This window comes from Scedosporium apiospermum, assembly GCF_000732125.1.
Source record: "Scedosporium apiospermum strain IHEM 14462 chromosome Unknown SEQ_SAPIO_0121, whole genome shotgun sequence".
Taxonomy (NCBI): Eukaryota; Fungi; Ascomycota; class Sordariomycetes; order Microascales; family Microascaceae; genus Scedosporium; species Scedosporium apiospermum.
Window position 1 is genome coordinate 1689369 of NW_015971822.1, and position 25350 is coordinate 1714718.

Sequence of the window (25350 nt, forward strand, 5' to 3'; positions counted from 1 at the left end):
GTAAAAGTTACGCGGGAGGTTGTCCTGCAGGGCCAGCATACTAAGGTGTTCTTCTCTCATCTTCATGTTTTTACTTTCCGCTCTCCTGTATTAATATTTTATTGAGAAACTCCGAGGGATTAATCATGGAAGGCTGGTAATATCATTTTTTTTTCCTTCTGCGCAAAGAGCAAGGGGTGTTGGGTGTTGTGGGGAAAGAGCCGAGTAGCGCAAGCAGATGTTCACGATGTATTGGGCTGGTAGCAAAAAAACGAGACATAGAGCAGGCACGGAGTGGCATTCTTGACTCGCTATTGTTTATTCCTTGCTAGAGAAGATATGGGGGCCATGTGTTTTGGTAGAGAAGACGCCGAAAGGCGCTTACTCGAGTCAGAAAACAAGACCTTTGGCGATGCGGCAGGCCATATATCTAGAGGTATATATGGAGAGCATCGGCATGCCTTCCTCTTTATCAGCCATCCTTCATCTACCTTTTCACTTCAATGTTTGCCAACTCTTCACAGAAGGGTATTCTAATCAAGTACTTTGTCCGTCTGTCCAACTCGGCCAAAGAGGACGAAAAGCTATGGATTCCCCCTGGATTGGCCTTTGACAGGAACTTTTTCATCTCTGGGCATCTCTCGTCTCCTGTAGAGCAAAGATCTTCTGCCACACATCTAGCCACCGCAACTGCTGTGCCGTGGGCATCTTCCCAGGCTGCCTGAAAGCCCTATTCAAGAGTTCCCGCAGCCTCGCGCGGAGGACCTTGATGACGAGCATGGTCTTCCAATCGGGGACGGAAAAGCGGGCGCGGTTTCCATCTAAGGTGATGACACCCGAGAAGACCTGGTGGACGATATTGTTAGCTTTCCATGATATTGTTTGGCATTGGCGGGCGCTTGTGTGCTTACATCGCAGCGGACATCACCACAGAGGAGAGCGATGGCGAACGGATCGACAGCCGTCGTTTCGTGGGCATGATATACTCTAGGACGATAGTTAGTAAATCCTCCCCCAAATTTAACAACGCCCCTTGACGTGATAGACACTTAAAACTTACTGCTTTGCTTGCATGATATGATAGTATGACAGCCATCTGAGATCCAGCTGGCCCCTATTCACCGACGACGGATGCAGACTAATCGACTGATTATTTCCAATATTCCTCAGCGGCCTCGAGCCCGGCGGATCGCGCACGAGCAGCTTAGGATAGAAACTCCACGCGATTACCGAGGCAGTCACGGCATCGTTGTCGCTATTGAGATCGACTCTCTGGGGAATCTCGTAGAATTTCTGCTGCCTTCGACTGCGAGAGCCCGGAGAATACCGCATCCGGTTCAGGGCCTTGCGCTCCTCGTCCGCGAGGAGGAGGAAGCCCGAGTCGGCCAAGGCGACGAGCAGCTGACCCTTGAGGTCTTCGATGTTCGCCAGCGTCTGTTGGCTGAGGTAATTCTTGCGGCAGAACTGGAAATCTTTACCGGTCTGCTGGTAAACCCTCCTCCAGGAGACGTAGGCGTTGTAGATGGTGAGGAGGTCTGAATCGCCTCGTCGGAAGGCCATTCTGGCAGCGTCTGCCTGAGTCCGCTGGCCGAAGGGGGCTGAGAAAGGTGACTTGGCGGAGAGGATCGCTGCGACGGTGATAGCCATATCCAAACATTTGAAAACTGTGCCAAGAAGAATGAGTTTTCCAAGGAACACGTCCAGAGGGAGACGAGCTAGTTGCCGTCCCAGGGGTGTCAGCTCCTCGGCCGCCGTCAAAGCCCGCACGTCAACGAGAGCGTCAATGGCACGGCGGATATTCTTCTGAGAGGGAGGGTCGAGCGCTTCATTGAGCGTTTCTTCGATGCCGCCAATCTTGCAGATCTTTACGCGAATAGCGAGATCTTGCAACGAAAGACGAAGCATCTCGGGGGTTTGCTGGTCGCTGATGAGTTTGTCATGCCGGTGCTTTGTGAAAAGGTGGAAGCATAGGCCCTCTTGGACACGACCTGCACGACCGCGACGCTGCTTGGCGTTTGCGCGAGAGATAAACGTATCGATGAGGCGGGATAGCTGTCGCTTTTCGTCGAACCTCATTTCTTTATGCTTTCCGGTATCAATAACGCAGGTGACATCGGGAATGGTGATACCAGTTTCGGCGATATTGGTCGCAAGGACGATTTTCCTGACACCGGGCGGCGGAATGAGGAAGGCAGCTTCTTGGTCTTCCGTCGCAATACTCGAGTGCAAGGGATATATCTGCCAATTGGAGCCGAAATGAGGATCTCCAAGTAGCATATCGTTGAGTGTCCTAATCTCCGCCATACCAGGGAGGAACACTAGAATAGCCTTGCTATACCGAGTGTAGGACTCGTCATCGGCAATCTTAGCAATCAACTGGACAATAAGATCGAAATCGATTCGGTACTCATCCATTTGTGAAAGAGTGGTTCTTGTCCTGGGCGAATACTGAGATAAATCTCCCATCAAGCCGGCCTTTGCGGGTTCTGGTTCTGGCTCGGGTATGTCATCATCCAAGTCAATCATCTCAGCTGTCTTGCGATCCTCGCCAATGGAATACCCGGTAAGTTCGACAGCATCTTCCAAGTATCGTGTTTGAACCGGGAATGTGCGACCGGGAACTTCAAGGATCGGGGCGCCTCCAAGATACCTCGAGAACTGGTTTGCATCGACAGTGGCGGACATGAGAACCACTTTGAGATCCGGTCGCCGCTTAATGAGCTTCTTCAACACAATCAACAAAAAGTCGCTATCAATAGAGCGTTCGTGGACTTCATCAAGCACAAGATGAGTGATTTCCGTGAGATCATTCGAGCCCTCGAGCATGCGCATAACGATACCCGTGGTCGCGTAAACTAGGCGCGTTTCTCTAGACGTGGTTGATTCCAATCGGATGGAGTAGCCAACTAGTGACCGAGTGGTGCCCAAGTCGCCCCTGTTCTCGCCGAGTTCTTCACTCACACGGCGCGCCAAAGAGACGGCCGAGATTCGCCGTGGCTCTGCGCAGTATATCTTGCAGTATTTGCCCTGAGAAAGCTGGTGCTCAAGAATGAACGACGGAAGCTGAGTACTCTTGCCGCTAGATGGTTGGGAGACGTCGGCGTTAGATTTACATTTAAAGCCATCTAAAAGGAGTAGAGTAAGAATTGGATTAGGGATAACACGCTTACCATCCAGTTTCACCACAAAGTATCACCACTTGGTTAGTCTCGATCGCTGCTAGCACCTTTGACTTGAAATTCCACATGGGGAGTTGGCGACGAGATTCCTACATACGAAGGTTAGAATTCACCATTTCTAGCACACATTGGCCTCCTCGGTCGTGGATGCGTCCAGAGTCTTACCAGCATGACGTTGAATTTGCGAGTGCTGCTCTTTTCAGCCCATAGAGCTTGGAGGCGATCGGCGGATTCGACAGTGCTCTTGCCCCGGTCTTGGCTTGAATCGTCCTTATTGTCCGTTTGGTTCCTAGCAGCAACTCTCCCACGGAACTCTTGAAGGATGACACCATCTTCTAGTTCCTGGTCTCGTCGTTGTCTCACTAACGAGCGCATCTCGCTCACTTCAGCCCGATCGGCAGCATCGAGCTGGTTCTTGCGGATCTCGGAATATTCGACCCACAAATCTCTCCATACAGGCGGCAGCTTGAGAAACACTTTGTCTTCCTTCGCCGATGATCCGAAAATATGGAACAAGGCATAGGTCGCTATAAAGGCCTCGGATTTAGCTTTTTCTGGGGTAGCAACGGAAACCATGGTGAAGGTGGAACGAGTCGGTGTTACATTAACACTGACTTCGGGCACAATGTTGTCGGCAAGGATGTCCTGCGGCGTTTTCCATTCGATAGTGACCTTGTAGCGGTTCGCAAAAGCCGAGTCAGACACCAAAGTGTACGCTATCGAGGCTGAAGAATCCCTTTACAAGGTGTCAGTAAGGCTGTCCGACGCTTATTGCCTTTAGAATGTTTAAAAGACGGATACGTTCCAACTCACCTTGCTCGGCATGAATCTTGCAAAATCCTCGTAGGGTTAACGCCCGCCCATTTTGCGAAGTCTCTGATAACCAATCTGGTTCCGCTAGAACTATTCACAACTGTTTGGGATTTTCCAGTCTCCTGGTCAACTTCCGTCGTCGGCAGGCTTGAGAAAAGATCTGCGAGTGCCTCGTCCTCGTCAGCATTGCTCGCAGCTAGGATCTCGGCAGCGATCCTCTCGGCTTCTAAGTTGACGTCGTCGACGTCATTCTCGTTCCCCCCGCCGGGCTTGTTCGTTTCTGGGACTTGGTTCTCATCAGGTTGGGGAGCTTTTGACTCGAGTTTTCGAGCTTCAGAAAACTCTTTCTCTAATATAATCTTTCGGGATCTCCACTGCATCTCCGCAAGACCTTTATCAAACAAGACATCCTTGTCAATCCTGTCAATTTTGGCTTGCAACTTCACAATCTCCATTTCCTGCTCCTCGTTCAGAGCGGGTTCGGGGCCTTTGCCCCTCGCATTCTTGCCTCGCCTCTTGGTATCTAGTAATGGCCGCTCTAATGCAAAGAGCTTTTCCCTGGCTTTCAGATACTCAGGTATGAGATCATCCGGCTCGATATCGCTATCACAGAAAACAGCTACTTTTTTCTTGGCAGCAGGCTTCTTGGATGAGTTGGAGCCATTGCGTTTGGAAGCCGTTTTGTTCTGAGCCTTAGCCTCTTCCACATTCTCTTTGGTTCGATATGCATTAGCAGACTAGTTGACCGGCACCGGGTTGTTTCAGTGTTGGGACTGGGCGAGAAATAACATGCGTACCTAAAGGTTTACGAGCCGGTCGGGGTCTTGCATCATAAGCGGGCAGCTCATCAGGCCCACATTCCTTGGCAAGCCAGTCGAGAGCTTCCTCTAGACCCCAGATAGCATCCTTTGTATTGGATGGGATATTTGGCGACATGTCTAGGACATACGAAATGGCCTCACGACTCCGGTTTGCAGGAATACCAGCTGAAATAAGAGTATGCTGCAAGGTCCAGAGCCTGATGGTCAGGTCTTCCTCCGGAGGCATCTTGCCTGAAGAATTGGTGGAGGCGGCCTCCGAGGACATGCTCACGGCGGCGAAGCGACTCTCAGCCCTGATAAGATCCAGCACATGATCCATGATCTCCGGCGGCAACCACCTTGGACAATTGATGGGGTCCGCGCTGGATCTTTGAAGACGGCGGTCCGTCTCCAAGCGCGCCTTCTGACGTTGGGCGTCACGCCTGACCTTTGGCGCATGCTTCTCAACGAGCAGTTGAAGTTCCGCCACCTCAAGCTGTCTTTCAAACTCCTCGGGGGTAAGCTCAGGCTTCTGGGGAGCTACCGATGCCGCTAGTCCTGCCTGGCCAGATGCTGAAGGTGTGCCTGGGGTTTGATTAGAAGCCGTCCCAGAACCCGGCTTTGCCTGGGTTGCCTTTGAAGATGGGCCATCTGGCTCAGGCTGTTCGATGCGGGGCTTCGAAGCAATGGAAGTTGTGGCAAACCCCCGGGCAGAATTCGCCGCGGGCTTCTTCTTTTTCTTATTTGGGGCCATGTGAAATGTCTCCTGGCTCTATGTTCTTGGACCAGTGTGTGTTGATTAAAGGTTGGCCGGAAAAGGTCCAATTTGATGACGTCTGGATTGCTGGGCGTGGGGGCAAAACACACTGGACTGAAAACCACGGGAGCCAGACCGTAGAAATATGATGATGCTAAGGAAGAGGAAATAGGCCAAGGGAACCGACGATAATAAGATGGCAGCGAAACATCTCTTTAGGCCCGTGATAACTAGTGGACAATCTTCAGAACTGATGGACAATTTTCACTCGTACCCACGTTTTTCAACGTTCAATGTTGCCTTGAACCTCTCGGCAGCTCTCGCCACGAGTCTCGAATCAAATTAGCGGTTGATGCTCCGCTCCAGCGCTAAATCCCATGCCGTTAAGCACAAGGTTTTGTGGCGACTAGTGGTATTAGTGCCCTTCCACCAGGGCTTCTAGTTGGGCATCTTCTGGGTGCTGGGTTAATCACTGGGGCGCAAACGACGGAACCTGAATCCCAAGAGCTCATGTGCTAGCAGAGGGTTCAACACCCTCGTCAGTAGGGTCTAGAGCGTCTCTGCTCAGTCAAAACCACCAATTAGCTGCAGAGGATCGGTGAGGTACATTCCAAATTCCAGCATGGGAGAAACGAGAAACAGCACGAGCTTGAGCCTTCTCGACAAGTAAACCTCTTCGGAGACAGGCGATGGAACTTCAACCTGACGCGGGGTGCCAAGTGCAACAAATCTCGTCTTTAGCTGGCAGCAGCTGCAATGGAGGGACCTCACTGCTCTGATTCGCCAAGGCCATAACCCCACCATGCCCCTCCTTGACTCATTCTTAGTCACAGATCCACACACAACTTTTTATTCAACACACACGTTGATATTGTCACTTTTTTTTTCATCAGCCCAGTCAGTGTACATCATCAATAGTGTACACGTACGAAGTACAACCTCTGGTATAAACTCCCCTCCGCCCCTGGGTGTTGTTTTTTGAGCATCATAAACGGCGCCGGGAGATCTTGGTGAGTCTCGGACCCGGCCCCTAGCGTAGTCTTCAATGTTGTTTGCCCTGAGCTTCTAGAAGCATTGCAACCGTTGCGTAAAATGTCCTGCTCGTAAATCGGCGAAACTTTTGACTTAAGACGTCCCCTGCCTGTCGCCTGTCACATCCCGATGTACTTGGCGCCTGCCTCTCTCGTCTTGGTGCTTGAATGTCTTTTTTTAACATTTTCGCCCTTCCATAGCCTCGATCTCCTCTGTCGTTTCGAGTAAACGCGATCAATCCCAACCACCGGGCCAAACCTGGCTGAACTCTTCACTCGCTAGCAAGTTCAGGGTCACGTCTCAATTGCATCCGACAACCCCAAGGTCTCAATGCGCCCTACCGGGTTGGCATCCTTCCTTTAGCCCGCCCCAGATGCGTAGATTCGATCCTGCCTAATCGAAGCTACCTTTCCCCCTACCGCCGTTTCCCCCCAATCCGCTCGAGTAGATTGACGTTCGAGCGCCGTTGGAGCCATGACCGAAACCACGACAGATGGCCCCGTGGCCTTCGATTTCCCTGCCGCAAAGGCCGCGTTAATGTCCTCTTCGACGACGGCTCGCCAAGCTCAGCTCCGCGTAATCGACGAGAAGATAGCCCAAAAAGGTACCGATTCCGAACTCACATATCTCGGGTCACCGCTCGAGTCCCCTGGGGAGTCCCTCGGAGAGTCCTCGCCGCTTGGGGATAAGTGATGCTAACAGCACTCTCGCAACAACAGACCTCCCCCCCGCCACCATCACCCCTCTTCTCAAAGTCCTCTTCTGGACCCACGAAGCTTACCACGATCGCCCCTCGAGGCGAGCAGTCCAGACTTGTCTCGTGTCCATAATAGAAAGCGGACTCAACCCCGATCTGTTCTCCCCATTCGTCACCGCCGTCGTTCAAGAGTGCCAAAGACCCGGTCTTGCCCCCACAACTGCCTTCGTCCTTGTCGAGTGGTGCAGTCTTCTTACCCAGCATCTCTCCGGCACGTCCCAATGGAATAAGTTCGGCTCTCAGATCCTTCAGGGCCATGCCCTCGTGCTGGAAAAGTGCCTCGGTCCCTCCGCTAAGCCTGGTGTATCGCATTCCGCTACGGTTATTACCAGACGTGGTCTTCGGAAGTTGCTTTTTCAAGACGGCCCTGCCGGCGAACAAGTCCTCATCAATGCAGTTACTCAACTAGCGGCGAAGGGAAGTCAACCCACTGCGCGCAATGGTCCATTTCTGGGCATCATCGCCGGTGTATCATCGCGCATTCCCACGGCCAAACCAGTTCTCGAGAAGCTAAAGAGTCAATACACCACCTTCTACTCTAGAGAAGTCGTAAATTCGCGAACCTCAGTCCCTGAACACATTGCTGGTGCCTTTTCGGACTACTTCTCGGACTTTTCGTCTCTCGAGGAATTCAAAGCAGAGGTCGTCCCCGCTTTAGAAAAGGGTCTCCTACGGGCGCCCGAGGTTGTGCTCTGCAACGTCATAGTGCCTCTTGTTAGCTCACTGCCAAAATCTTTTGACCTGACCGAGATTTTGGCGAAGAACCTCTTGAAGCCAATTCTCTCGAGCGCTAAATCCTCCAACGCCGCCGTAAGGGCAGGGGTATATGCCTCTTTCGCCGCGATCTCATCACGCACGAAAGCGTCGCCCTCGCTTGACGCGGCTGTTGACGAGATTCTGGGCCCCCTAAAGTCTGGAAAATTGGCTTCAGTCGACCAGAGGCTCCTACATGCGCAACTTCTAGAGAAAGTGCCCGTTTCTAATCCTAAAGCTGAGCAAGTTGCTTCTGGCCTTGCCTTGATTGCGCCAAAGGAGGGCAACGAAGCCTGTCTACAGGCGGAAACTTCGACACTTGTCAGCTGCTGTCTCCAGCTCTCTCTCGACATCGCTAAACCTGTGGCAGAGGCCTTCGTCAAGGGCCTAGCTGATAAGAAGATCCCAAATCGGAGGATTTGGATCTTGAAAACCGGCCAAATATTAGCAACTGCCTTAGACGACGATGCATTGACAAAATCTATTGCCCCCTTCGCTGAGGCGACAGTACCAAAACTGCTGGATTCTTATAATGAGGTCATCGCCAACCCTCTTGCAACCTCTCAGAGCGGCCTTATCGTTGGCGGTTACGTTTTTGCCGGTCTTGTGCCCCTTTTACTGGCCAAGCTCAACAGCGGTGCGGTCAAGACTGCCCTCTCCAAAGTCTCTCTTTCGAAGCAATGCCTCTCGTTAGAGCCTAAACCCTCCTTCCTTCTCAATCCTCGTATCTTTAGCAAATTGACCATTGAAGACGAGTACGTTTGGCTTTGTCGGACGCTTCTGTCCATTCCTGCTGAGTCTCGCCAGGTCATGGCGCCTCCCGCTGCCCTTGCCTGGGCGCAAGCTCTTATCTTCCTCGCTTGTTCATCGACTCTCAACCCCAAAGTTACCCGGGAGGCGAGGGAACGTATCTCGGCTGCCTATTTACACGAGCCAGAGGCAATTTCCAAGCTTTTGATCAACGGTTTATGGGGCTGGATAAAATCCGTCGAGGTGGCTGATAAGGAAAGCGTTCCCATCATTTGCAAATCTGAGAACGATGCCTTATTCCCCGTGCTGAGGAGCATATGCTTAAACCGAGCCACTGCCCAGGAATCAGGCCAAGATACTAGCATACAGGAATTGGATGAGCAACTATGCTCACTGGTTGTCCTTGGCCGGACTGAGTTGGTTGGCGGCGCCGGATGGATAGACCTCTGTCTTAAGGCCGAGAGGGATCCCGGTGAGCTTTCTAGGAAATACGAAGACTCCCTAATCAACCACATGATGGTCGCTGCTTCTGGCGAACAACAGGTAACGTACCTCACAACACCTTTGACGACACCATTGTGACTTGAATATCTCTCAGCTGACATTAAGGGTGTCGCCCCGAACTAGGTTGCGAAGGTGAGGGATGCCGCTTGCAAGGCCGCTGCCGAGTTGGCATTCGTGTCTCCAGCCACAATGACTTCCCGTATAATATCCTTGATTGAGGATGATCTAGACCCGGCTCGTCTCGAAAACATTGGCCCTGTCGAGGCTGCAATTTTCAAGACCCCTGAAGGGACTACTTTCATCGATGTTCTTGCCAACAAGAAAAAGACCGTGCCCGACAAAAACGCAAAAGATTACGATATTATGAAGTGGGAAGAGGAACTGAGGGCTCAGCTGGCAGAAAAGAAGGGTCAACAGAAGAAATTGACTGCCGACGAGACTGCCAAGGTAAATGCTCAGCTGAAGAAAGAAGCCGGAATCCGCGAATCCGTGCGCGCCACCGCTGCCAAATTAGACCGGGGCATTGGTATAATCCGGAGCCTCGCAACTGGACCTCCTACCGAAGATATAATGTGGATTCAGCCGGCGGTGAAGTCTTTGCTTTCTGTCATCGACGCCGGAGCTTGTTTAATTACCGGGGATTCTGCCCCCAAGGCATTCATCTCCTGCTCCGACAGGGTTTCAAGCCGCCTCGGTCCCACTCGCGTCTCTATCGGCGCCGCAACTCTTCGTGCAAAGGGCGTTCTGTCACTTCCCGAAGAACTTATGCAAGAGCCACTTGATGACTTAATAACTCGTGTGTTATACCGACTACGATTTGCTGGAGAGCAGCGCCCCTTTGACGCAGTCTCATTCATTTATATGGTTCCCCTCTTGCTCAACGTACTTCACACCGGTGGGGCTAGCAAGACGGAAGATGACCGGGACGCTCAGTTGGTCCTCGCCGTCGAGGTTTTGGCGTTCCATTCGGACGTTTGCGCAGAGGAGGCTGTCCCCAGATCCGATATACTGGAGACCCTCATCAATTCCATGCAGCAATACTCTCAGCACTACAAGGCCATTAAGGACTGCTTCGCTGATATCTGTCGGTGTGTAGCGCCAAGCATGACCACTGATGAGATTGAGGTTCTAGCCAAGGGAGCAATTGTCCCGCAGGACTCCGTCCGGACAGCTGTCCTGCAGTCCATAAGTTCTGAGGTTGATATGAGCGAACTATCTTTCTCGAACGAGACTTGGATCGCCGCCCATGACGACGAACCTGAAAATCGTACTCTTGGCCAGGAAATTTGGGAAGAGAGTGGATTTTCCATTTCACCAGATGTTCCATTCCGAATGCTTCCTTACCTCGAAAGCAAGGATGCTCAGTTGCGCAGGTCTACGGCGAGATCTCTCGCAGAGGCGGTGGGCGCCCACGCCTCCACTTTGGACAAAGTTCTAGAGAAGCTCAAGGCGGCTTATGTAGAGCTCGCCAAGCCGAGAGTTCAGAAGCTTGACGAGTACGGCATGCCCAAGAAGATGGACCTCTCTGACCCATGGGAGGCTCGTCACGGTATTGCTCGAGCGCTGAAGGAACTCGCTCCTCACCTCACGAGAACCCAACTCGATCCCTTATTCGACTTCCTCATCCAGCAAGGGCCACTTGGAGACCAGAATGCCTCCGTCCGATCCGAGATGCTCGAAGCTGCCATCGAAATTATCAATATCCATGGCAAGGGTATGTTGGAGAGGTTGATGAAGGCCTTTGAGAAAACACTCGAGGGCCCAGACAAGAACACGGAGGCATCTGACCGTGTCAACGAGGCTGTGGTCATCATGTATGGTGCGCTCGCTCGTCACCTCAAGCCGGGTGATTCCAAGTTGCCGGTCGTCATAGACAGGTTGATAGCCACTCTCAGCACTCCCTCGGAAACTGTCCAATATGCCATTGCAGAGTGCCTTCCACCACTTGTGGTCGTATACGGACAAAAGTCCTCTCGCTATTTTGCAGAGATTTTGGAAACACTTTTGTCTGCCAAGAAGTACGCAGCGCAGCGCGGCGCAGCCTACGGTTTAGCCGGCCTTGTCAAGGGTAGGGGAATCGGCTCACTTAGAGAATTCCGCATAATGAGCACGCTCAAGGGAGCGATGGAGAACAAGAAGGATGCCAGTCAGAGGGAGTCGGCTCTTCTCTCTTACGAGCTTCTCTCAGTCATTCTTGGCCGTATTTTCGAGCCATACGTTATCGAGGTCGTTCCCCAGCTACTTACAGGATTTGCCGATGGCAATCCCAATGTCCGTGATGCAGCTCTGGAAGCAGCAAAGGCCTGTTTTGCTAAGCTTAGCTCGTATGGTGTCAAGAAGATCCTTCCTACACTGCTCTCCGGATTAGACGACCAGCAGTGGCGAAGCAAGAGGGGTGCCTGCGATCTCTTGGGAGCTATGGCTTATCTCGATCCTCAACAGTTATCATTGAGCCTGCCGGAGATTATTCCACCGTTGACCGCCGTCCTCAACGACAGTCACAAAGAAGTCAGAGCGGCCGCAAACAAGTCGCTGAAGCGATTTGGCGAAGTCATCACCAACCCCGAAGTACAGGGTATCGTCGATATCTTGCTCAAGGCCCTCAGCGATCCCACCAAATATACAGACGACGCGCTGGACTCCCTCATCAAAGTTCAATTCGTACATTATCTCGATGCGCCCTCCTTGGCCCTGGTCACGCGTATCCTTCAACGTGGTCTTGCCAGCCGATCCGGAACGAAGCGGAAGGCTGCCCAGGTTATTGGCAGTCTGGCCCATCTTACAGAGCGCAGGGATCTTATTATTCACCTTCCTGTCTTGGTCGCGGGCCTCAAGGTGGCCGCTGTGGACCCTGTTCCTACCACTCGCGCCACGGCTTCAAGAGCTCTTGGATCCCTAGTGGAGAAACTTGGCGAGGATGCACTCCCGGATCTCATTCCCGGTCTCATGCAAACCCTCAAGTCGGATACCGGTGCGGGCGATCGCCTTGGTTCCGCCCAGGCTCTCAGCGAGGTTCTTGCCGGCCTTGGCACTTCACGGTTGGAGGAGACCCTGCCTACGATTCTCCAGAACGTCGAGTCTTCGAAGCCAGCCGTCCGAGAAGGATTCATGTCTCTATTCATTTTCCTGCCGGTATGCTTCGGCAACAGCTTCGCCAACTATCTTGGAAGAATTATTCCTCCTATTCTTGCTGGCCTGGCGGATGATGTCGAGTCCATTCGTGAGACATCTCTTCGAGCTGGTAGACTCCTTGTGAAAAACTTCGCAATGAAGGCGGTCGATTTGCTCCTCCCAGAGCTCGAACGCGGCTTGGCCGATGATAGTTACCGCATTCGGTTGAGTTCCGTGGAGCTTGTCGGAGATCTCCTGTTCAACCTCACTGGTATTAGCGCTAAGGACGCTGAAGAGGCTGAGGCTGAAGGTGAAGCCGAGGAGTCCCTCATGGAGAAGGCAAGAGACGCAGGAGCGTCGCTCAAGGAAGTCCTTGGTGTTGAGAAGCGGAACAAGATTCTTTCGGCTCTCTATGTGTGCAGATGCGACACTGCTGGTATTGTACGAGCAGCTGCGATCTCGGTCTGGAAGGTTCTTGTTCCTAGTCCCCGGACGCTCAAGGAGCTCGTTCCGACCCTCACACAACTGCTCATCCGCCGTCTTGGTAGCTCTAACATGGAACACAAAGTCATTGCCAGCAATGCCTTTGGTGAACTCATTCGCCGAGCTGGAGATAACGTCCTGTCGACAGTCTTGCCTACACTCGAAGAGGGCCTCCAAACCACGGACGTTGATGCCAAGCAGGGTATCTGTCTCGCCCTCAAGGAACTTATCTCCTCAGCTAGCGAAGAAGCCCTCGAAGACCATGAGAAGACCCTCGTTTCTGTCGTTCGGACCGCTCTCACAGATTCCGATGACGACGTTCGCGAAGCAGCTGCGGAGGCCTTCGACTCTCTACAGCAAATTATCGGCAAGCGGGCTGTTGATCAAGTACTTCCGTACCTCCTCAATCTTCTCCGATCCGAGGAGGCTGCAGACAATGCCTTATCAGCTCTCCTTACCCTTCTCACGGAGTCCACTCGATCAAACATCATCCTACCGAATCTTATCCCTACCCTCATCACACCACCTATCTCTTCTTTCAATGCCAAGGCGCTTGGGTCTCTCTCTCGCGTTGCTGGTCCTGCAATGAGTCGCCGCATGCCCCATATCATCAACTCCCTCTTGGACAACATTGTCACCTGCACGGACGAGACTCTGAAGCAAGAGCTTGATGAGTCCTTTGATACGGTGCTCTTGTCGATCGATGAAAATGAAGGTCTCCATACTGTTATGAATGTCATGCTCCAACTTATCAAACATGACGATCATCGTCGCCGCGCCGCTGCGGCACACCATCTCGGCCGGTTCTTCGAAGTTGCGGAGATCGACTATTCCAGGTATAACCAGGACATCATTCGTGCACTTCTCAGCGCGTTCGATGACGGAGACCTGGACGTAGTCAAGGCCGCCTGGGCCGCCCTCAGCCAATTCACCAAGAAGCTGAAGAAGGAAGAGATGGAGAATCTCGCGCCCTCGACCCGTGTTACTCTACAGCTGGTCGGCGTGCCAGGCGCAAACCTGCGCGGCTTCGAGCTCCCCAAGGGTATCAATGCCATCCTTCCAATCTTCTTGCAGGGTCTCATGTACGGTACGGCCGACCAGAGGACTCAGTCTGCTTTAGGCTTGTCGGATATCATTGATCGCACAAGTGAGGCGTCGCTCAAGCCGTTTGTAACCCAGATCGCCGGTCCGCTTATTCGTGTGGTGTCGGAACGATCAACGGAAGTCAAAGAAGCTGTTCTGCTAGCCTTGAATAACCTCCTTGAGAAAATACCTCTGGCTCTCAAGCCCTTCTTGCCCCAGCTCCAGCGGACGTTCGCCAAGTCCCTCGCGGATCCATCGAGCGAGGCTCTACGGTCCCGCGCGGCTAAGGCCTTGGGCACGCTGATCAAGTATACACCGCGAATCGATCCCTTAATTGCAGAGCTGGTAACTGGCTGCAAGACGTCGGACCCGGGAGTCAAAACGGCAATGCTGAAGGCCCTATACGAGGTTATTAGCAAAGCCGGCGCTAACATGGGCGAGACATCACGGACTGCCGTCCTGTCGCTCATCGATATGGAGACTGATGAGAGGGATGACGCCATGACCGTCACCAACGCGAAGCTCCTCGGTGCTCTCATTAAGAATGTGCCCGAGGAGGCAGCCAATGGCTTGATCAAGAACAGAGTCATGACCGGCAACTTCAGCAATTCATCTGTCCTTGGTCTCAATGCAGTCCTACTCGAGTCGCCCGACATCCTGCTCAACGGTCCTATGGCTGAGGATCTACCGGAACTCCTCTGCCGCGGTATGAAGAACAAGATCGTAAGTACTTATAAAATAGATCACAGAAACGTTGCGAACATAAAGTTAACCATGAAACAGAATTTTATTGCCGAAAACTGCGTGCTTGCTACCGGGAAATACCTGCTACACGATTCTTCCAAGCCCTTTGAGACTACGAAGCAGATATTTGACACGCTCGCTGAGATTATTCCTCCCGGAAACCCCAGCGACTCTCGGCGACTTGCACTAGTACTCATCCGAACCCTGAGCAGGGTTAACATTGACATCGTCCGACCCCATACGCCTCTACTCGCACCACCTATTTTCGCCAGTGTGCGGGACACGGTGATCCCAGTCAAGCTCTCCGCTGAGGCGGCCTTCGTTGCCATGTTCAGCGTCGTCGACGAGGAGAGCAAGATCTTCGACAAATTCATGGCCGGACCGGGTGAGCAACTTCCTCCAAATACGAAGCGCAGCATGCAAGACTACTTCAAGCGGGTTACTCTGAGGCTTGGAGCGCAGGCCAGGGAGCGGAGGGAAGCAGAGGGTGGTCAAGGTGGTCTCGGTTTGTCTAACGATGAGGTCGAAGACGAGAAGGAGATCTGGAGCGTGGGTAGGGTGGATGTTGGCGAGGGTGTGTTCGACAGTTAGAGGAGAGACCCTGTGAAGAAGGAAGACTCTGTCCAAAGTACATGTGTATATATCATCGAGCTTTTACAATTACAATAGCAATAGCTCTTCGAGAAGAAACCTCAAGCAACGAGTTTCTTGTTCGAAATCAGTATCCATGATGTGAGCTTGGGTGACGTACAGCAGCGGAGCACAAGGAGGTGCGAAGTACAGTGCGGAAAACCGACGTAGGGCTTCTCTCTTTTGTGAATTTGATGATTTCATTCTCATTTTCCCACTTTTCTGCCAGACTTTTTACGAAGTAGAGGGTAAAGTCTTCTTCAGCAAAAAAAAGATTCAATCACGTGACTTTACCTTCGGTCACTGCAATCGTAAAGTTTCTGCCCCGCCTTGATCTCGTCAGCAGCCCTCGCCTACTTTTCCCAATCAGGGCTAGTCTTTGACCGCCCACAAGTTGGAAACCTACCCTGAGGGGAGCGAATCTCGACCACAGTCACGACTAGAAAAAAATCTCCCCTTCACTCCGAGATTTCAAATCCATCTCCCATCACCAACCGATAATCGACCATCGCCGAATTTAATCGTCCAAGATGTAAGATGATCTCCCCATTCCCTGTTGATTTTACCTCAATTCGCTAGCCCACTATCCCCCCCCTGCCGGAAGAAACGATCAACCGTGGAAAGACAAGTGGTGCTTGGAGTGAATGTGGTGGAAGTGGGTGATTTTTGGGGGCATGACCACCTGGCGGTCGCTCTGCGGCCCTGACATTCATCCCCCCCTACACATCTGAATTTCTACAGCAACCCGATTCGATGATGATAGAACGAGCAACTTGTGTGCGGGGAAGATGATATTTTCCAATTTCGGAGATGGATTCTGTGGCTTTGGGGATGAAATATTCGACAGCACGCGAACTTTTTAGGCGGACATGGAGGCTAACTGAGGGTTTGCCAAAACTATAGGGCCAACCTTCTCACCCAGAAGCGCCTGGCCGCGTCGGTCATCGGCTGCGGCAAGAACAAGATCTGGCTAGACCCCAACGAAGTCAACGAAATCAGCAATGCCAACTCTCGTCAGACGATCCGAAAGCTCATCGCTGATGGCCTCATCATCCGAAAGCCTGTCACCATGCACTCCCGATCTCGTGCCCGCGAGCTTAACCTCGCCCGAAGGGACGGCCGCCACCGAGGTTTCGGTAAGCGCAAGGGTACTGCCAATGCCCGTATGCCTACGTACGTCTCTCCCTATACATTGAAAAAAAAACCCACCGGTGGCTTAGGAAGGAAAGGCTTGGAGGTTGGCCTCGGGGGGGCGCTGAGGCCATCCCTAGAACGATGGCTTCCCGCCATTAGGCTGACCTTTCACCACTCCTTGAGGACCGACGAGTCATTGATTTCCATGTGCTAATTGCTCGTGCAGTGAGATCCTTTGGATGCGCCGCCAGCGTGTCCTCCGCCGCCTTCTTGTCAAGTACCGTGCCAGCGGAAAGATTGACAAGCACCTCTACCACGAGCTCTACCACCTCAGCAAGGGTAACACCTTCAAGCACAAGCGTGCCCTCGTTGAGCACGTAAGTCGAAACCAGATTCTACCACGTTAGTAGGTGACGCCACAGCCGCCAGTAAACTAACACTGCTCTTTTTCTCCTGCAGATTCACCGTGCCAAGGCCGAGAAGCAGCGTGAGAGGTTGCTCAAGGAGGAGATGGATGCCAAGCGTGCCAGGACCAAGGCCGCTCGCGAGCGCAAGTTGGAGAGGGCGGCGGCGAAGAAGAATGCTCTGCTAGAGGATACCGAGGAGTAAAGAACGATGATGATGACGGAGACGAATACGAAGACGACCTAAGAATGGACAGGTTGGTCCTGTCGTGCCAAGGCTATGGCCAAAAGGAGGCTGCATTCGGAGTCAAAGGGTTTTCGGGTGTCTTGTTGTTGTTGTTATACGGCCTCCCAGCTCTAGAGATGCTGGCAAGGTCACCTAGGGTCTTTCGGTACAAAAAGGTAGCATTGCACTCGATACAAGAGACTACATTACGTCTAAATGAATGCCGGTTATCTTTTTCTGTTTTTTCACAAAATGCTCCAAATTTGACCAATTGACCAAATTCGACTAATATTGACCCGTTGCAGAGACGTAGAGAGAGGTGCCTGGCAACATATGGGAGAGACGAGGTCTGTTGAATATCTCCGGCAAGACCTTGACCACCAATATCGAATAAGGACTCTTTCAGCTTTTAAGGTTGACAGCATGCTTTCTCAACAACGGGTCGCGAGACGGTCTCGCGACCATGAAATTGTAGAAGACAAAAGAACCAGAAGACACCAGTGCTTACGGGCTCGAGAAAAATGGAATGCAATACTACGCAAGATTACAGGCCAAAACTTAACTAGGGGCTCTAGATATAACATGCTAGGATACAGGTCTAGAGATGAGGAGGCCATCTCGTATAATAGAGCCAGAACCCATAACCAGCTCAGGGATCCACGAGAGTCAGGGCATTGCTCATTCCCTCGCCCAACGCGGTTCCATTCTAACTTCGAGCAAAGTCCCCCCTCCAAACGAACTAGTATAGGCAAAGCTCGGTGTGACACATTCGAATGCTTGGCACTTGCCAAGCGTCAAACCCCCCATCCGCTAGAGTCAAAGAAGAAAAGAGGTAAGAAACGAAGAGAGGAGGCTCAAGAAATTGGATCAGAAGGCTTCAAATTGTCCCTTAAAGGTGGTGAAGTGCGCCGGGACATGTCCGCATGGCTCCCGTGGCCCCCTCGCGGGGGTTAGGGAAGGCCAATTCGTTTGGTTGTGGTAGCAATCTCGTCACGCCCAATTTAGTTGAGTTGGGAAAGAAAAGAGAAAAAAAAGGAAAAAGTTTCGGTGAGGAGCAACTGTGGTGGGCTGAATTTAAGGGCTTGCTCCTCTGCCGGGCCGTCAAGTGAGTGACGGCTGGCCGCATCTGCTCTTTACAGAATGCCGCGATGTGCAAGAGGCTTGCCAGGTTCTGGGACTAAGGTCGTGTAATTTACTGAACTCAAACCGACTTATGCCATGACTGTGGATGCTCCATACTGTTTAAGGTCTTTACATTATCTCGACAGTATCCTTGGTGGTGATGTCGATGCCCTATCCGGGCACGCGCTCCATCTCCGAACAGGGCATGTACGTTTGCCAAGGATGCTTAGTGTGTGCTCGACGATATTAGTGTTAACAATTGAATCGGTTTCTTCCTCTAGCTCGATGCTGAGAATCGCTGTTATCAAACTCAGCGCCCCTCGTCTCCGGTCATGGTTCAATACATTCTGCAACCTGCACTCGAGGTTGCAGGAGATAGCCCCTTTCTTCACACCCCTCCGGGGCGTAACCCGGTGACAGCTTGAGCGAGACCATTAGGACCCAGATTTCCGATTTCCCCATGCTCCGCTCTTGGCGCTAGTTGAAAGGGGAAGCTTGCTCTGCATGCCTTGCATTGCCGGCCGCCATGATGGCGAAGAAATAACACCAGAATATAGTTAATTTGAATGTGTCTTTCAAACTACATCACCTCGTACATTGACGGGAACGAGAACTAGCGGACCTCTTATCAGCTTGGGGAGCCATATACTTCTTCCGGAGGCAATGAAATTTGTAGATGTGATAGATTGGCCTGGTGAACGTTGTGAAAAGAGTTGCTACTGACGGCGCAATATTATCAGACGATTACTGTGACCAAGTTTGTTTGCTTTGGATAGAGATGGCAACGTCCATCCCAAGATTAGAATTTTATATACATAGAGGGTTTTCCTGTTCTTCGCATCAGCCAAAAATAAATAAGGAAAACACCTATCTCGGGAGAAGCGTGCGGGACTATCTCTAATTCTCCAAGCGAAAGATCAGCGCTGGGGAGACTGAGGGACGAAGGTCTTCCTGGTCTAATCCGCAGAAGCGCCCATGGAGAGAGATTCGAGAACAGATGACCTCTTCTCACTTGCAACATCGGATTTTCCATCCTCATCAATCCTAAGGGTTTCTGTTATATTCGGTGTGGCATCAACATGAGTGTTTGTTTGTAAGTACACGGAGCCATTGCTCATAGAAATCTCCTCCTGTGATATGTACGAAGAGGTCGTCGGACACCGCCGTCGAGTCATGCTCCCGAACAAAATCCGAACCGTAATGATGAAGCAGCACGGGGGTTTAAGTGACGACTCGGATCGTCAACATTCGATGCCCCCGTCGAGTCTATGAAGAGGTTGAGTCGTCCTTTGATAGAGGTCTTGAGTGGGTCACGTGCATGTCCAATGGTCGTCAACTCCAGCATGAGGATGGATCCGAGGCCGTTGTACACCATTACTTTGGTGCTTGTACCTCTACTTCCAGTACAATTAATTGTCGCGCATCAATCATTGCAGTCAATCATCGTTCACAGAATGTTACAATGTCGTAATACGTAGGCTGAACTCGCTGCTGAGAACAGTGCTGTATTCACTACCCTGACATCCCTACAAATAAAGGGAGAATTTCAAGATTGGTGGCGTGATGCCGACGGCAGGCCTCAATAACTTGGAACACCCCGGCTCGCTGGATGCCGGTTCTGGGCTTCTCGCTTGAAATTGTTGGTCCACTTGCACCCAGCTTCAGTGCGGAAAATCCATTGATTGGGACGGCTGAGTATTTCTCGACGTTCAATTGATCCTGTCTCGAGCTGTGTGTTCAGCCATCTGCTATTCTTTGGAGTGGTACCAGTACTCGCAGCAATCATAGCTACAGCTAGCCTCTGAGGTCAACGCTAAAGCCGCCAGCGTCGTCTGCACCCCGCTCGAGAGTCACATCAAATTGATTACCGACCGCCAAAGGTCAATTATCCGCCGCCAGAAGGGCACATGTCTTGAGGCCAATCGTGGACACGCCGTCTTCCCATCTTCACATCTCTCCCACATACCCACCGCTTCCATATATCGCGCGACAAAGCCATCCGCAATGTCGAGGCACGCATTGAGGCTGCCATTGGGGTCCCTATGGAGAACCACGCCATCCAGCTCCGTGCCTTGTCTAACAAGGGTGGCCGGCCTCAGCACCACCAGGAGCAGGAGATCACCGGGAGGCCATTACTACTCGTCCGTGTCTTTGGATAACCAGACTCAGGTTTGTACTGCCCAATCCCCTTCCATGGGATCCAACACGATACTTCGAGATGATGCACATCGATCCTTCTCTGCGTCGGTTACTAACTTCCCGCGTGCGCCGTTCCTTAGGCTCTCTCCGCCCACCTCGACCAAGCCGATCCCGCGATTTTCAATATAGTCCTAAAGGTGCGATAGCAGTTTAGACGACTGGGGAATGGAAGCATCACGCGCTAACTTAGGGGCCGGATATGTAGGAAGAGAACCGACAAAAACACTTCATCAATTTGATTCCCTCCGAGAACTTCACGTCCAAAGCTGTCCTCGAAGCCCTCGGAAGTGTTATGCAAAGTCAGCCCACCTTGATACCCTTCTTTCAAACTAGCTCCCAACTTCCCTGAAGCCCCTGGAAGCTAACACGGAAACCTATATTTCCTTTGAGTAGATAAGTATTCCGAAGGATATCCTGGCGCTAGATACTACGGAGGAAATGAGTTCATCGACGAGGCGGAAAGGCTGTGCCAACAGCGCGCGTTAACAGCCTTTGACCTTGAACCGTCTCAATGGGGCGTCAACGTTCAGCGTAAGTTCTGATCGACCTGGAGGTCCCTCGATCGGTCTGCAGTCTAACTCATGCTGTGTTTCCTTCTCTATCTAGCCCTCTCCGGTGCTCCCGCGAACCTGTATGTCTATTCGGCTCTTATGGGAACTCATGATCGGTTAATGGGTTTGGATCTACCGCACGGAGGTCACCTCTCCCATGGATACCAGACCGCGACGAAGAAGATTTCTTTCATTTCCAAATACTTCGAGACACTCCCTTACCGGCTAGACGAGAGTACCGGCTACATCAACTACGACCAACTCGAGGAACTGGCGACCCTGTTCCGTCCCAAGATAATCGTTGCCGGAGCTAGCGCCTACAGCCGCTTAATCGACTATAAGCGCATGCGCGAGATCTGCGATAAGGTTGACGCCTACTTAGTTGCCGATATGGCCCACATTTCCGGCCTTGTCGCCGCCAACGTCATCCCCAGCCCCTTCCCCTTCGCCGATATCGTCACGACCACCAGTCACAAGAGTTTGCGTGGACCCCGTGGCGCCATGATCTTTTTCAGGAAAGGCGTCCGTCGTATAAACCCCAAGACGAAGAAGGAGGTGCTGTATGATCTTGAGGGACCAATTAATAGCTCCGTCTTCCCCGGGCACCAGGGAGGCCCACACAACCACACCATCGCTGCTCTTGCAGTTGCTCTCCACCAAACTCAGACCCCCGAGTTCCGCGCGTATCAGACCCAGGTGCTCGCCAACGCCAAAGCTTTGGCTCGTCGTCTCGGCGATTCTAAGGAAAAGGGCGGCCTAGGCTACAGCATCGTAAGCGGGGGAACCGACAACCATCTCGTCCTCGTCGACCTCAAGCCCCAAGGCATTGACGGTAGCCGCGTCGAGAGGGTGCTCGAGCTCGTAGGTATCGCTGCTAACAAGAACACCGTCCCCGGCGACAAGTCCGCCTTAATACCTGGCGGCATTCGTATGGGAAGCCCTGCCATGACTACCAGGGGATTCTCGGAGAATGACTTTGAGAGGGTCGCTGATATCATTGACCGAGCCGTCACCATAACCCTAAGGCTCGACAAGGCGGCGAAGAAGGCGGCGGAGGAGAAGGGAGAGGCGAACCCTAGGAGACTTAAGTTCTTCCTCGACTATGTTGGCGATGGCTCATCGGACCCGGAAATCGTTCAGCTGAAGTCTGAGGTGGCCGATTGGGTGGGCACATACCCTTTCCCTTGGGACTCTCGGCAAGGCAGGTGACGGTTCCTACCTATATATTGAGGGGAATCTGGTGGATGGAAAGTAGAAGTTGGCTTTTTTTGATAGAGCAATATGTATCTCTAGGTAGAGGACTTTGATTGCGGCAAGCACTTTTGATTTTACTGTCTCGTTCACTTGGCTTATATACTCATCTCGATCAGTGCACTTTCCATGAACTAAACACATACCACTAAACACATTCCGGAGTAAAAGTTGGTTTAAAAATAATAATAAGGAGCTATATATAAAGGAGAGATCCCATTCAACATTTATCCTGACCAAATTCCCGTTTCCTATGCGTCCTGCGTCGCGAAAGATGAGTAAACGCTCCAAATGGCCGATAACTCTTCCGGCCCTCGGGCCGCGCCGAAAACATGCTTCGTTTCTCATCTCGGAATAGCGCAAGGTATCCAACACACAAAGATGCAAACATCGAAAGATCAAAGCAAAGCGAGTAAACCAACGAAATTCAAAACGAGCAAGACTTCTTCATGCATGTCGCGTCATATGCAAGACGTCAAATCCCTGTCCATAGTGCTTCTCCCAGTCAAATTCAGACAGCCTATTCTCCACACCAAAGGCCCTCACAATCCTCTCAGACTCGCCCTCGTCACCATTAATGACGGGACGAGCCTCGGCCTTGGTCTTCGCCGTGGCACCCTGGCCCCAGATGTGCGTCTCGTCGGCATTCAGGAACGTGCCGATGCTCCTGAACGTCAGAGAGATCCTCTCGCCTCCAAAGGACAGCTCCTCGGGCGTTTTCTCAAAGTCCGGACGCTTGTCCTGTCGGATGGCGTGCAGCCAGCGCTCGTTCGTTTTCAGGCCCATGCGGCAAAGTGAATTGTGCGGAAGCTTGGCGCGTTGGACCTGACGCTTGGTTGATGCGGGAGGGGACTTGGGAGGGGAAGATTCGGATTCAGTGGGGGACTTGGGCTCCTTCTCGGGACGCTTTGTGCGGAAGACCATGGTTCGTTCGGCGCCGAGGCTTAGGTTCGCGATGTAAGAATCTTTGACGATATCCAGGGTCTTGTCACTGTGCTCTGAGATGTAGTCTTTGCCACCCCGATAGAGCTGGATCAGGACGTGGTTCACCGTATGTCCCAGGTGCTTCTCGACCTCTTCTTTCAGGCGGAGGATAGTTGGAGAGAATGGCTTCAAGGGTGGAGACTCATCGGCTGGATGGCGGTAGATTGGCATGCTCCCGTCAGGTTCAACATGACCTTGCACAGCAACCAGGCGCGGGACCTCGCCGCCGAGATGGCTCATATGCTTCCAGTCGACCTCATCTTTGACTTTTTCAAAGATTCCAGCCTCTAGGTCTTCCGGCAGAATGTCATAGATGACCTTGGTATCGCCCTCGCAGAGGGGTTCAGATTCCTTCTTCAGGGTGGCTCCATCTGCATTAGCCCGTTCTTCAGGCTTGACCGCCAATTGGGAGGTTCCGGGATTCTTGGGGGATTTGGAGCTGAGAGTCGCGGAATCGTCTTTCACAGGGGCCATCTTTGAGGACGTCGGCTTGGTAAGCAAGTTTTCTTTGGTTGGTGATGCTGTTTCGGGAGGCGCTTCTGATGGGAGATCGGGACTTCTAACGGACACCACGTCTGAACTTGTCTCATTTTTATTATTTTTGACTCCATCTTCTGGAAATTTCTTGTCAATTCCAGCGATCGCGATGTTATTCTTGTCATTCGAGGTGTCATTCGATGGTGGCGCCTGTGAGGCTGAGGCTGCAGTATCCTTGCTAGGCAGCACCACCGACGCCCTGTCAGTGACATTGACAGGGCGATTCTTCCCTGACTCAGACTTGGAAGTAGGAGATGACAACGACAACTTCTTCATCTCTTTGGTAATTTCTTTGGCGGGTTTTGATGTCTCCGACGCCTTTTGGTTAACAGTTCTGGCTCTCGACGTAGCGGCTCGCTTGACCGTGGGCTGGAAATCGTCTTCGCTGTTGTCACTGGAGGCTTCTAAGTCGGGGTCCGCCTCGATATCCAACGAGTCATCTTCTTCGTGAGTCGATGACTCTAGCTCCCTTGCGAACTTTTCTTTTAACGCGGCGATTCTCTGTGACAACTTTCCGCGTGTTTGAGAGGGCCGAAGGGGCGGTGCACGAGCGGTGTCCTTTGGCTCGGGTTTGGTTGTTCTTTCGTCTTCGTTCTTCCCTTTCTCTTTCTCTTTCTCTTTCTCCTTTCCCTTCTCCTTTCTTACTTCCTTTTCCCTTCCCTTTTCATTTGCTACCTTCGCCTTCTTATCCAACTCTTTCGACTTCTTTTCCTCGGCCTTCTTTTCTTCTTTACCCTCGTCCGCGCCTCCAATGGATTTCACAATCGCCCGAGCATTGACAACTTCGCACCCGCTCACGTCAGTCAGACTCGCGATGGCGACCTCGCGCCTCGCTTCATTCGACCAACCGCAGCAGTCTCGAACAAGAATAATGGAGTAGCCGTGAGCCGCAGCATCCACAGTTGTAGCATGGACTCCCACATTGACAAGAGATCCGCATACATAGAGGGTCGTAACCAGCTTAGAGCGCAGTATTTGGATGAGTTTCGTGCCGTTGAAAGCAGAGTACTGGGTCTTCATGATCAGGACATCCTTTTTCGGATTGACAACCGCCTTAAGTGGGTTGGCTAGTTGCCAACCAGGTGTTCCCCTCTGGACGCAAGCAGCCGTCGTCGTGCTCAGAAATGCCTCCGGGTCGATACTCTGGTCTCTTCCAGGCTTAATTGTCTGAGCAGCCGAAGGAGGGAGAAGTTTGTCTTGCGTGATGATTTGCTGGCTTTCAATAAATTGCCTCGGTTTCTCGAAAACGCTCTGGACCCAGACAACAAGGCCAATGTCGTGGAATCCGGTCGCCAGCTTCGCCGCACGCTCAACAAAGTCGGCATTAGTCGAAGAGATGTGTAAGGCGCCGTCTTTGGAGACGAAATCATTTTGGAAGTCGATCATCAAGAGAGCCTTTTGGGTCGGCAGGCTTGGGAACTTTGTCTTGTCGATGTCACGCAGTGAGGCGGGAGGTGCCGTAGCACCAGGCCGCGAGGTTGGCCTCGAACTCATCTTGAGCAAGAAAGGTTATCCTCTTGGGTAGAGGAGAACGAAAGCCTCAGGGTTTCCTCAACACTCTTCTAAG

The 25350-nt window shown here is 52.1% G+C and overlaps 3 protein-coding genes and 1 pseudogene across 3 annotated transcripts; 2 read left to right on the top strand and 2 right to left on the bottom strand.

Moving 5' to 3' along the window:
* Nucleotides 1–603: 603 nt before the first annotated feature.
* SAPIO_CDS8536 (Helicase associated domain-containing protein) lies at nucleotides 604–5525 on the bottom strand (the record flags this gene model as incomplete). Its single annotated transcript, XM_016790152.1, has 7 exons — nucleotides 604–825; nucleotides 891–966; nucleotides 1040–3058; nucleotides 3150–3247; nucleotides 3324–3894; nucleotides 3972–4683; nucleotides 4769–5525. 7 exons carry the CDS (start codon nucleotides 5523–5525, stop codon nucleotides 604–606), a joined length of 4455 nt encoding a protein of 1484 aa, XP_016640415.1.
* A 1509-nt stretch (nucleotides 5526–7034) lies between these two features.
* On the top strand, nucleotides 7035–17118 carry SAPIO_CDS8537 (Ribosomal protein L19; the record flags this gene model as incomplete). Its single annotated transcript, XM_016790153.1, has 7 exons — nucleotides 7035–7164; nucleotides 7280–9363; nucleotides 9448–14724; nucleotides 14785–15323; nucleotides 16279–16548; nucleotides 16736–16886; nucleotides 16969–17118. 7 exons carry the CDS (start codon nucleotides 7035–7037, stop codon nucleotides 17116–17118), a joined length of 8601 nt encoding a protein of 2866 aa, XP_016640416.1.
* A 3147-nt stretch (nucleotides 17119–20265) lies between these two features.
* On the top strand, nucleotides 20266–22220 carry SAPIO_CDS8538 (Serine hydroxymethyltransferase, mitochondrial; the record flags this gene model as incomplete). The annotated part of the gene is made up of 5 exons (XM_016790154.1): nucleotides 20266–20430; nucleotides 20541–20597; nucleotides 20666–20759; nucleotides 20854–20991; nucleotides 21067–22220. The coding sequence occupies 5 exons, from the start codon at nucleotides 20266–20268 to the stop codon at nucleotides 22218–22220; spliced, it is 1608 nt and encodes a 535-aa protein (XP_016640417.1).
* A 489-nt stretch (nucleotides 22221–22709) lies between these two features.
* On the bottom strand, nucleotides 22710–25277 carry SAPIO_CDS8539 (annotated as a pseudogene; the record flags this gene model as incomplete).
* Nucleotides 25278–25350: the final 73 nt, after the last annotated feature.